Source organism: Gekko japonicus, unplaced genomic scaffold, assembly GCF_001447785.1.
Source record: "Gekko japonicus isolate JY-2015 unplaced genomic scaffold, Gekko_japonicus_V1.1 scaffold251, whole genome shotgun sequence".
Lineage (NCBI taxonomy): Eukaryota > Metazoa > Chordata > Lepidosauria > Squamata > Gekkonidae > Gekko > Gekko japonicus.
The window spans coordinates 1,278,975-1,292,378 of record NW_015161956.1 but is presented as its reverse complement, the minus strand read 5'-3'; the positions used below and the strand labels follow the sequence as shown (position 1 = coordinate 1,292,378).

Here is a 13,404-nt window from a genome sequence, read left to right as displayed (position 1 = left end):
TGGCCCATTCGGGCCCCTTTCGGGCTGCTGTGGAACGATTCAGATTGGCTTGCCACCAAATTACCGCTGAAATTCAGCAGCAATTCAGCCCCATTATATCCTATGGGCCATTGAAGGCAATGGCGAAAACATAGGGTATATTCTGGGGCTGGAGGGGAGGGGGGTTGAGGGAGAGGCTGCTGGAGCCTCTCCCCAAGATACCCACCAAGTTTCAAAAACATTGGACCAGTGGGTCCAATTCTATGGGGCCCCAAACAGAAACCCCCAGAGCCTGTATAAATGTTGTTCCTGTTGGTCTTTTGGGGTTTCCGTGTGGCACTGTGGCATGCTTGCACTGCCACAGTGCCCCTTGTTCTTTTTGAGTGTGCCACTTGTTCTCATAGCAAACAAGCACCTCCCAAGACAGGTCACTTTCCCGGAGATTCTCTGGGAGAGTCTGACTGCTGGGTGCTGCCTGCTTGCCTGCCTTAAGTGCTGCTAGCTGGGTTTCCCCATTGGAAACAATGGAGGTAATGGGGGTAACCTGTTTGGGTGCCCATAGAATTGAGCCCACTAGTCCAATTGCTTTGGTACATGGGGGTTTATGTGGGGAGAGGCTCCCGAAGCTACCCTGAAAATTTGGAGCCTCTCCCTCAAACCACCCCCCAAAGCCACTAACAGCACCGTGGGGAAAAAATAACTTTTTCCCCACCATAGAAAACAATGGAGGGAATGGGGGTAACCTGTTTGGGGGTCCTATAGAATTGGACCCCCTAGTCCAATGTTCTTGAAACCTGGTGGGTATCTTGGGGAGAAACTCCAGAAGCTACCCTGTGAGTTTGGAGCCTCTCCCTCAAACCCCCTCCCTTCCAGCCCCCAGAATATACCCTATGTTATCGCCATTGACTTCAATGGCCCGTAGGATATAATGGGGCTGAAATTGACATGGGGCTGGCAGAAAGACTCAGGGCTGGTACTGACCAAACTGACATGTGGGAGTCTTACTGCCAGCCGAAATTGATTCTGCCTGATTTTTTTTTGCACACCCCTATTGGCAATACACTGCAACTGTAAGAAAATGTCACATGATCACATCACTACCAGCAAATGGAACAGAAGGCAAACACACACACAAATGTAATGAGGAACAAACAGGCTTGGCATCCAACACAGGTTGTTGCCACTCAAAAGTTTCAAACCAATTTGTCACTAAATTACAGACCCAGGTATGGACAAAGACAGCAAGAGGCCCAAATCTGTAATTAATGTCCAGTACTACGCTCCAAGAATTCACAGAAGCACCAGAATGAAGACCATTCAAAAGGGCAGGAAGAAATTCTGACAAAGATAAATCCCACCTAAATTTTATGGCAGCACACCCACATCTTGTGGGCAGTCTGGAATCTACATACTATAGGCTGGCTGAAAATCATCCCAGCCTTCTCTACCAAACTGAAAAAGAACATTGGACTTCCCATTAACTTTTCTACTTTTTACTGGATAGAGAATATCTGAAAGGGTTACTCCGCCCCACTCACTCCCAGAGTGGGGACATGACAATCTGAGACAGGTAGCGTATGTTTAGAAAGGGCTTGCTTTTTCCAAAAACTTCCAGCAACAGTTCTGTAGGTTAACAATACTGAACTGGATAAGACCAATAGTGTGACTTGGCACTAGGCAGCTTTACATGATCATATATAGGTGGAGCAAAGCTCAGTCTGAATGGGGGAGGGAGAATTGATGCCCCTGTGAGCATGGGTCACACAAACAAAATCTAAAGAATAATGAGAGACAGCTTTAACTCCACTGGAATCTGGTCCGACAAACTTCCACAAGGGTTCTACAGAAAGCAAGGATGGTGAGGAAGAGCACAGAAGAAGAGCAGGAGGTCAATCTACCATCAATGCTTTCTGCCCCTTCCAGAAACCTGGAGATGAACCTGGCATTTTATTGTGCAAAGGTAATGTGGAAAGGTCAATCACATGCCTGCCAAATTTCTTCTAGATCACAATAAGCACCTTGAGATTCCATTGTGCTTCACCTAGACATGTGAGGGCACACGGGAAAAAATGGGAATATCCCATCCCGCAAGGACAGTGTTCTGAAAGAAAAAATGGAAAATCTGGACAAACACTGAAAAGAAAGTCTTTTTTTTAATATAGAATGAGTAAAATGCTTTTTGGGGCAAGGTTTTCACCCTCAGAAAATATACCATTAAAAAGCCTGAGGACCATTGCAATTTCTCCAATGGGAAATGTTGGGGAAATTGGAAAAGCACTGCCAAAAAAAACCCCTCACTTCACATAAAAGATCTTGGATGGACCTCAGCAGAGCAAGAATGTATCTCCTCTGCTGCCACCTGCCTTCTGGTACAGCACTACCCCTAATGAGGCTGGTGTCCCAAGAGGCCACTTGGATCGCGAACCTATTATGGACAGAAGCAAACATTACTACCCCCCACCAATCTTTGCTGCCCCTGTTTGACTTGAGTGGGGTGGTTGGGAGGAAGCCCATTCTCCCCTCCCCAGGAACTTGGATGTTCCAGGGAAGGACTTGCCCATCCTGATGGCTAGAAATAGGGCAGCACACCCAATGATATTTCTGTTGCTCTCTTATTAGAGAAGAAAACAACAATGGGTGACAGTAGGCTAGAACCCAATGCTTTTTTATACAAAGCCTTTATCTCTAACCTGCTCTGGACCCTTTCAGGAATCTTGGCCCTTTCAGGAGACTAAGTCATGTCATGTGGCAGCCTACTTAGCACCTATCAAGACCCATTACGGTCCATGTAAATTCTCAAGCTGTGCACCACTATGCTAGATCAAGGCCCTGGTAGCTCTGCCAATCTGCCTGTGTGCTGAATATTCCTTATATGTGATGAGCTGTCAGAGAGGTGATAAGGAGAGGGACTGTGGTCATGAAAGAACAGCTGTTGGGTATGCAGATGATTCTAGATTTAACACCTTGCATCTCCCTGGAAAGCACTGGCAATCAGAGTCCACAACACTTACCTTGATAGACCATGGTCTGACTCAGTATATGACAGCTTCATGAGTCAACTGAAGAAGCAGTCTCTTAAGGGAACATAATCTGATTCCCCAACCCTATTTCTGTTACTGACATGCCTTGGCAGTGATACTGTCCACTCTCACCATGGAAGGCAAGAAGAATAACTGTCCTTCTGCCTTGGACCCAGTTCCAAGATCATGTCTTCCACTGACATCTAACATTACTTGGATGCACCTGGCTCAACGAGTAAAGCTACTGCAGCAGTCTGGAATGAAACTGCCTCCATGTATACAGCCAACAAACCCTGAGGATGCAGAAGATGCTCTTTTTGTCCTGGTTAGGAAGATTCCAGCGCAGTTAGTGTGCATGATTTACTCCAGGTGCTAAATAATTTGAGGTTGAAAAAATAGTCTCAGCAATAAAGACAGATGAGCATCCACAAATATTTTAAAGCTATGAATTCTGGTTTACGCAGAGTTTAAGTCTTTAGTTATGCTCATAACGCTCCTTCAGGAACAGGGTGTTACACCATTCACTCCTCGAAGACACGTCAAACATGTCTGGAAAGAAAATAATGTTGCTTGGAGCTTTAATTTTAGAGGAACTGTCATGTGCTCCTCCAAGGCACTTTTGGCATTAGTAGCATCATTCTGTTTCTCCCCACCAAACAAATGGCTAGCCACTTCCTTGGTGGGTGGGTGTAGGGGAAATCTTGTGACTGGGAAGGGTGGGCAGGACACTTGCCATTTTATAGCCATATTGGGCCACTTCATCCTGAAATAGCCAGTGAATCAGATCTAGCATGTAGCTCTCAGTTGGCTGCCACCTCCAATCTGCTACCAAACTGTAGTAGTTGTCATCCAATCCCACACCTCTGCACAGATGAGACCCCCACTGTGATGCTAAATTTACTTAAATTGAGCAAACTTCAGAGGACGGCGGAAGACAGGAAGGCCTGGCGTGATCTGATCCATGGGGTCGCGAAGAGTCGGACTCGACTGTGCAACTGAACAACATCCCTTTATACACCTGCACCAGTTTCTTTACTCAGCTGCAGTCTCATGCCAACCCGAAGATGGCACTTCTTTCAGTACCCAATCCAGACTCCAGTTAAGGAGGCTTCTTTCCTGCATTGCTTCTGGATTTGAGCCAGAGAATATGCTGCTTGCCTTGTTAAGACCACAGCCTGGTTGTTTTCCCACCATGGAACACTCAGTTAAAGGAAGTAAGGATAGAAAGTGTCCAATGCCTGCTACTAAAAGGTTTCATTTCAAAAAATCATAAACAGAACAAGAGTTCTTTACACTCCTGTTTCTGCAAAGAAAACAAGAGCAGAAAAGGGAGAGGAGAGATGAATTCCTTGCAGTGGAAAACACAGATTTTTATGGGATCGTCCTTGGAGTGAAGGAAAGGTACAACCCACTCAGGGATACCATCCCACCATCAGAGGAGAAAGGCCCTTGCTCAATCAAGTGATTAAAACCAAGAAAGATGCATCCAAGTCAAATATTCATGACAAAGACATACACAAAGAAAAAACTATGTACTAATACCAAGCTTTTTCTCTAAAGAACTCTGACCAGCCTACATACAGTTCTCAAGCAGTCTTCAAAGCCAGATCTTCTCTGGACACATGAGAGGTCTTCCCTACAAAGGATTCGCAAATGACTGGGCATATGGATTCTCAGAGGCATAACAAAAAGTAGGAAACTTTGTTCTCTGTACCATTATCACATTCCATGTGCATGGAAACATCGACAGAGATTGCACTTAAAGTGTTTCCAAATATACTAGAACTCTTACTATACGCAGGCTGGGGATAGCAATAACACCAATTAAGAAATACTTTGGGGAATAATTAGTATAAACCAAATGTATTTATTCTTCAAAAACATGTTTAACCTGCAGTTTTCTTTTACTATAAACTTAACCACAGCAAAGATTTATAATTCAAACTCACTTGGTTATACAATCAGCTCCGGAACAATATACTATCAGAATAGCAAGTATTTATCTGCATGAGTGTTTCCCCTCAAAGTAAATCCAATCCTACCTTTCCAAAGCTTCCTGCTTCAATGCTGGCCTATCAGAAATATGTGCATCTCTCTCTGTAAGGCTCAAAAAGTCATGATCTGGACTGAATAATTCTCTCTCCAGATCTGTGTTACATATTGCACTGGAGGATGGCTCTAGACTCCTCTGCTCTGGAAACAGATCAGCTTCAGTAGAATGCCTGCAATTGCTTGGAGAACTCACACCACCACCTCCTTCATTGTCTGAGCTACCATTTTGTTTAACATCACGTTGGGGCCTAGTGCTCAGTCCATCATCCCTGAACCCTTTTGCAAATGGATTATAGTCTATTTTTAGTTGTGTAATTTGAATGTTTTGATAGGCTGTCACAGCAAAGAATTCTGTCTGTGGGAAGGTGAAGGTGCAGACATCAGGACCGTTCAGCTGGATAACTTCTGTGGCTTTGTCGGCAGGCACCAAATGTAGGCGAGGTAGATAGCGGTGCATGGAGTGCAAGATGATGTGCCCTTCCTGGTCCAAGGCATTGTTAGTAAGTTTGAGTTTGTAGAAAGACACTGGCTGATGCATCCAGTAATGACCTGTGGAAGGTGATTCCGGATGAATAAATACTCGCCCCAAGACGTGAGGTTCTGCTTTTCCACTGGGCTCCCAACTATGCCCATTCCATTTATAGCGGTAGTTGTCAACGGGAGAAATATCCATGACCAGGATATACTTCAGGTTGGATTCCAGGCCTGTGATCCAGTATCGACAATATGGGAACATCCGCCTTCCCTGCTTAGTGAGAATCATTTCTGTATTGCGATGGTAGAACTCATTCCACATGGTATTGTTGTCCAAGGTGACAGTAATGCCTCCAGAGGTACAATCCGCAGGAAGGGACGTCTTCCCTTTAGATTTTACTGGTACGGCTGCATTGCTAGCAATACCACAACTGTCTCGATCTGAAACTAAGTTTCCTTGATCAGCTTTTCCATTGGTCTGTGGCTGTTTCACCAGGACATAAAAAGCAGGTGCTGTGCCTGTTGCTGCCCCTCCATCCTGGTTTCCTAACACTACTGGCTGGTTCTCCATTATGGAAACTGGTTGAAATTTGTAAGTATTTCACAGTTTTTCTTTTCTATTCATCATCCTGAAAAACACCAGTGAAATATACAATTAACATCGTCATAGTATGAACCAACATTTTGTTGTATAAAGTGTCCCTTCGAAACATATATAAGTGACAATGTATCAAATTGTTAGCATAGCCAAACCTGTGGATATTTAAATCCAGAGACTGAAGCCATGACAAATCTTTCTACAAACCTTGAAAATATCCCAGGTTTGCAGATAAATCTGAATGGGTGGGGGGGACCTACCAAAATAATAGAATCACCACTGCTAGGAAACTACAACAGTATGGCCAGCCTTCAAGCTTTGGTTTTTGTCAAGAAAAGACGGGGGGGGGGGGGGGAGGAATAGGACCCTTTCCAGGGATATTTTGGCCTTTAAGGGAGGACTCAGCAGGGCCAGGCCTCACAGCAACTACCAGGCTAATTGCGACCATGTGACCTGCATGTCTTACAGTAGCCACCCCACAAAAACCAGTGCGGTGTAGTGGTAAGAGTTTCAGACTACGATATGGGAGACCCAGGCTCAAATCCTCACTTTGCTGGGGAATTTCACAGGGTGATTGGGGGCCAGTCATACTGTCAACCTAACTTACCTCAACTGGTTGTTGTGAGGATAAAATGAAGGAGATGTAAGCTGCTTTGGATCCCCATTGTAGAGAAAGGAGAGGTATACATGAAATAAATAAATAAATAATACAGTTGAAGTCAGGGGGTCAGATAAAATGTTGGCAGATATGGGTAGGTAGGAGAGAAGGAAGCAAGGAAATGTGAGGATATAGGGGTTGCCACAAGGAAGGAAAGAATAGTGTGGGGACAGGGATACTGGGGGAAATGAGGTGCTCCTCACAAGTCTTTGCAGGTTCCTCACTGCACAACTGGGCCCAGCCCAGTGGCCAGCGTTTTCCCAGGGAGAGGCTGCCCAAGGTATGGAAGAAGGGAAAACTGAATACAGGGGACAGATAAAGGTAGGCTGGATAGTGGGTAGGAAGGAGAGGAGGCAGGAAAAGTGGAGAAGCTATGGGAGTTTCCAGAGAAGGAGAAGAAGGGGAAAATGAGATGCACACCCCCCAAAGGCCTTGTGGGTCCCTTACACCATCTATAATTGTCAGGTTGTCGTACCACAAATTAATCATGTTTGATGAGCCATGTGTGGGATACAAAATCATGGACAAATCCCAGTGCTTGTATATGGTATATTTACCTCCCTTGACTAACATCATTTAAATTTGGCCAACATTATTTAAATATTTAAATTATATATTTGAATTTAAACTGGATTTTTTCAAATTCTAATTTTCCTGGAAAATCCACATCATTGCTCAATAAACATAGACGCCAACTAAGCATTATGAGCAGAGAAAACTGAAGTAAACCATGGGATACCAAGAGCTTTCTGCTGGTAAACAATTGGTTTAATGTTCAGAAGCTCAAACAGCAATGGTTTGGAATCTAAACAATGGGTATAACCTAGGGATTCATTAGCACAAGAAATGTAGATGTTGAATGTATTCCTCTATCCCCAAAGCCTTTTCTGAATTCAGCAAAGTAGTGTCCCAGGGTCACATGGATCTAGTAAGCAGGGAGCAAAATCACTCCAAAGGGCAATTTCGTCCCCTTCTCCCCACCCTGAGTTACAATACTGTTAATCTAAATGTAACCCACAACCCCAGGAATCAACTTTCTCAGGACTGAAAGAGGCTGCTGGGGGAAGGGAACATGGCAAAAACCCACATCTGCCATTGTTTTCTGCTGACAGATTACTCCATCCAGTCCCATGATTAGTAAAAACCATGATTTGTTGTGATGTCTGAAATTAACCAGCATGTTTGGCAGAATAATCAATTCAATTTTAAGATAAAGCCTACACATTAATAAAAGCATTAAATTCAGCTTTAATTTCCAACAAGTTAATTTTTTTAAAAACCACCATAATTTTATGTTCCAAAAGATAAAATTAAAAAGTAGTTTGTTTTAATGACTGAGTTTTATTTCTATTCAAATTACCTGTACTCCTATCCTCAGAAGTCTATCATGACTATGCTTACATCTGCAGTACAAGGTCACCTGCTTCTTCTAAAATCATTTTAGAATAAACTCCACAGATAATTACAGTAGGGATACAGAGACAGCTTCAGTGGCAGAATCAATCACCTTGATGAAAAAGAAAACTGTGTTAAAAAACAAGTAACAGATTTATATGAACACTACATGGCACTTTTAAGTGAGCATGAGAATATGTATTCCATTACTTTACATCCTGATGATGCAGAGCCAGCAAGCATGAGCAGCCCATCAAACTTTAAGTTTCTTAAAGTAATACAAACACACCCCTGTGTGTGTTTCCAAACTACTTCTAACTTATATATGATAGATATGTTTAGCAATCTTCCACATAATCAGCCTGTGCAGTAGACAAAAGGGCTTCCTCAGTGGCTTCACATACAAAGGATTTTTTTTATTATTTTAGTGAATGAAAATCAGAAAGAAAATTTGGATTTGTATACACACACCCAAATTTACAAAAAGTTCTACTTTTTAATACATTTAAATCAAACTTTGTACTGAGCTTTCCTTGCCAGAATCAACAGTAGCCTAAACATTTGCCCGAGTAACTCCATGTCAAAAACCTAAGATATTATGAAGATACTCTCCTAAACAAAGAAGGAAGGCTTATATTTAAGTCAAAGATAAATAAGATCACTAGTTGAAAATTATAGCACAATTTATTAAATAAAAAGGTCAAGCCACACTGCCCACACATAATCGAGTTTAAGGATACAATGTAAACAAAATCAGAAACAACACTGCCAACTCATTAAAAAAAAACCAGAAGACAATGACTTAATTCCAAAAAAGTTAAATACTGGACAGGTACATATACTGTCCAAATCAGGAAGATGGGAAATTGCTAACACTAACTCCTGACAGAATTAAGTTTCATTAACCAACATGCTGGAAAAACCACAGGACTTCTAGTTCTTAGGTAACAAAATCAAGCAGAGTTTTTCTACTGGTATCAGTACCCAGAAACATAACAACTATTCTTATTTCAAGAGAGCTGTCATTCAGCAACACATCAACATACATAAGGATGAGGTAACCTATAATTGTGAGTAACTAGAATCAGATCACACAAACAAATCAAACCCATCCTTCTGGCTATACCTATCACAAAACAGTGGAAAAGTTGTCCTCTCCACAGCTTCAGCTAGTCAGATATATTATTGTAATGTTATAAAAATATATTAATTAAATAAAATTAAATAAAATACATGTGGAGATGCAGTACAGAGTATCAGGTTTGGGTAAAGGAAACTTAAGTTAATATGCGCTCAGCCAAGAAGCTCACTAAGTAACTACAAACCAATAATTCTTGGTCAATTTGGCCTCTTAAGTATCTAAAGCTTACACCGATGGGGAAAGAAGAGAATCATGAGCAACCTAGACGAACAGTGAGATAAAAACATCATTAACTGTATGAGTAACAATCAATGGTTTCTGTCTGTGGCAAATAGTGTACCAAAAATGTCACTAGATATGTACCTGATATGAACTATTTCGGCAGTATGAGGATCTTAGAACAGTAGCACCAGCGGATATTAAAGATGAAATCATAAAAGTTTAGGATCAAGAAACAAGAAGTCATCAATACTTGCCTTAGACTTAAAGCAGCATTTGAGGTGATTTTCATCAGGTTAAAGTCTGTAATACAGATAATTACTTCTGAAGTTAAGTTCTCTGTACAGTAAAACACAACAGGATACCCTCTGTTTTCATTTTAGTGCAGTATAACACCTGTACTGATATTTATTTATGAATATATATTAAAATCCACTGGTAGAGCTGCAGAGTGGGATAACTATGGAATGCAATTTAAAATCTTAAACATATTCCTACTTAAGACTCATCTGAGGTTTTAATAAACAGTGCAGAGGGGAAATTATTATATTTAGTTCTACACAAAATAGGAGGAGCAATCAGTTTAGGTGTTAATTCATTAAAATACTGATTTTAAATTCTAGTATACTGTGATTAAATAGTTACATCAACTTAAAGTTAACACAACAACTGATAAAAATCCCTTATATAAATAGCCAACCTCTGCTAAAGAGTACAGGGTATAGCCGCAAAAGTTAAGCTAAAAATTGCATTTATGTTGATCTTACTTTTTACAATTACATAACAAGCCAACATCTAGTTTTGAGTCCAGCACTGCCATACAAGCCAACAAGATCTTCAGGGCATTCGCTCCAAGAGATAATGCTCCTTTTGTCGATATCTGACAATATATCTAATGAAGAGAGCTTTGACTCTCAAAAGCTTACACCCCAAAAATCTTGTTGGTCTCTAACATGCTACTGGACTGGAATCTGGCTTCAGGTGGGTAGCTGTGTTGGTCTGAAGCAACAGAACAAAGTTTGAGTCCAGAAGCACCTTTGAGACCAACTAAGTTTTATTCGAGACATAAGCTTTCGTGTGCATGCTGCAAGCTACTGCAGACCCACACAGCTAGCCTCCAAAACTATATCAAGTCTAGAAACAAAATGAAAAATAATTGTACCTTTCAAAAGTGACTAATAACGTGGATATTTTAATTTCCATTCAAATATTTTACAGTGAACACTACAAGCCTAAACATGCATACCCACAAATAAAGGCTAGTCACTTTCTCATAAATACATTAAAGACTGAGATATATATTTATTACATTTTTATCCCACTGTTCCTGCAGAGCTCAAAATGGTGTACCTCAGTTTAACCTCCTCCATTTTATCCTCACAACTATCCATTAAGGTAAGTTGGGCCAAGACAGAAGAACATACCCAAGGTCACCCAGCAAGGTTCATGGCACAGTTGGGATTTGAATGCAGGTTCCAAGATACTAGGTCTAATGTTTGTTTGTTTATTAAACCTATATCCTGCCCTACCCCACAAGTGGGTTCAGGTCCGCTCACAACATAAAAACAATCAACAATTTAAACAATCAAAGCAAGATGACACAAAAAACACTAACAGTCCAACGTCTCCTCTAGCAGTACTCACACTCTAACCAATGGTAGTGGAAACTGCTGTCAAGCTGCAACCGACTTATGGCAACCCCCTAAGGTCTTCAAGGCAACCAACGTTCAGAGGTGGTTTGCTGCTGCCTGCCTCTTTGCAGAGGCAATAGACTTCCTTGGTGATCTCCCATCCAAATACTAACCAGGGCTGAACCTGCTTAGCTTCCCAAAGCTAGGCCATCAAGGTCAAGGCATCCCTAACTACTGCAACACGACATTACAGAAATTTAGTTACGATCGAACTACACGATTTGCATGTTCAGATATCATTCAACGCAATGTAGATCCTGCCATGTTTGTTGACTTCAGACTTGGAAAAACCTGCACAGTCACGTGCTCCCGCAGAAAGCCGACAACTGTCCTCCACGGAGAAATCCTCTCCCCTCCTCCCCACCCCAAAGACACACAGAGGAGCGCGGAGCGATCAGCTAAGGAAAGCGTGCAGCCAAGACGCGCCGCAAAACCGCCATGACGCTGCTGGGACAGCGAAGGGATGCAGGGGGCGGGGGAAGAAGAAAGAGAGGGAAAGCTCGGAGCACATACGGCGAAGTCAAATGGCCGCAACTCGGTGGCGCGCGTTCAAAACCCACAGGCCTCCCTAAGCCTATATCCTGCACGTGCCCGTCCCGAAGAAGGCTGGGGGCTGCGCTACACCCCCTCTTCCGACCACACAGCTTGACCGACCGACCGACCGACCGTAAACCATCCACTCTCCTACAGCCAGCCCCGCCCGAGTCCGCCTGCAGCGCCTCACCAAACACGTAACCCACGCGCACACACGCGGACGAAGGCGCCTCGATTTCCACGCAGAGCGAGCGAGCGGGCTCTCTCTCTCCCACCACCCGGACGAGGAACCGCCCTGACACGCGAGGAGAGCTGCGCACTCTCACCAACACCCGCCCCTCCCCCTCAGAGGCTTCGCGCCGTCTGCCCAATGGCCGCCACAACGGGTGTTAATTTTCTCAGCTGGCAGCAGAGGCAAGAGGTGTGTGTGTCAGACACGCGGAAACTTACTCGCGCGCGCGCTGCGCAGTTGACGGAGCCAGTGCAGACGTTACCTTCCCACTCCGCCCCCCTTGCGCCCCGGCAGTTACCGTGCAGTTTTACAGAGAGGTGATAGAACTCCCCTTCCCTTCCCCCAGCCCCATAGAATCACAGACAAAATCGTAGCGCTCGATGGCAAGAGAACGTGCGCACGCACCCATGTGACGTCGTCAGAATCGGCTCGAGTGGCGCACGCGCGGGGCTAGCCCGCGCACCTCCTCCTACTCGCCTGCAGTTTGTCACGTGCCCGCGGCTCGCCTCTGTGCGTGTGTGTCTCTCGCTCCCTCCCCCCCCTTTCCCCCTTCGCGCCTGCCCCGTTGGTTTTGCTTCGCTTAGCTCTCGGGTATGTAAAGGAAAGTTCTGGAATTCCCGCGTCTTCTTTCCCAGTCTCTCTTCAGCGCACGCCGGCTTTGAGGCGAGGAGGGAGTGGGCTTAATGGCGGGTGGCCAGTTCTTTACGTTGTTTAACAGCTCTTCAGAACCTCTCTCACTTTTCCGCTTCCCTTTAATCGAAGCGCTTGCATTCGAACTGCATTTCCTAGCCCCGCTGTCTCCCGGGTAGACGTCCTTTCCCTCCTTAACCCCGGGGGTGGTGGGTGGTTGGCGTGCGTTTGGTACTGTGGTGGGTACCGCCGAAGCACGTTAGACACCCACAGGCAACTGAAGAAACGTGGGAAGAAACGCGGGCGACCTGTCGGCGGCCTCAAAGACTGGCTGAGGAGGAGGAGGAAGCCTTGGCCGTCTGGTGTTTTGACACGAGCCGGTTCGGGTGACAGCCAGCGGCTCAAGGCTTTTGACACGACCAGACCGGCGAAGCTCCTTTGTCTTAGACAGTGACACAAAAGCAGCGCCCGGAGAAGTGACTGGCCTTTTCCACTTTGCGCCTGTTAAGGCAGGGCCGGTATTTGCTGCTTTTTTATGTAGGCGTGTGTGAATAGAAAATCTCACCGCATCAGCCCATCCATTCGCACCGCGGGAGCCCTGTGGGTGTATCCCTGCTTGTCTGTCCTCTCCAGGGACGGCCGTTCTTCGAAACGACCTGCCATAACAGCTTCTCAAGGCACTGCCACTGACTCACGCTGCCTTCATTACACCTCTTCCACGGTTTACAACAATCAGCGATTGTAGGATGTGTTATTAGGGAAGGGGGAGAATGTGTGAAGA

At 44.2% G+C, this 13,404-nt stretch overlaps 1 protein-coding gene across 1 annotated transcript in view; it reads right to left on the bottom strand.

Annotated features, from left to right (window-relative positions):
- LOC107126016 (MAX gene-associated protein-like) overlaps positions 1-6,747 on the bottom strand; it is a 98,278-nt gene extending 91,531 nt beyond the window's left edge. The window contains exons 1-2 of the mRNA XM_015429510.1: positions 6,731-6,747; positions 5,042-6,154 (exon numbers count right to left, since the gene is read on the bottom strand). Coding sequence (XP_015284996.1) covers positions 5,042-6,096 — 1,055 coding nt within the window. The 5' untranslated portion in view covers positions 6,097-6,154; positions 6,731-6,747. The remainder of the gene's footprint in view (positions 1-5,041; positions 6,155-6,730) is intronic.
- Between the last annotated feature and the right edge of the window lie 6,657 nt (positions 6,748-13,404).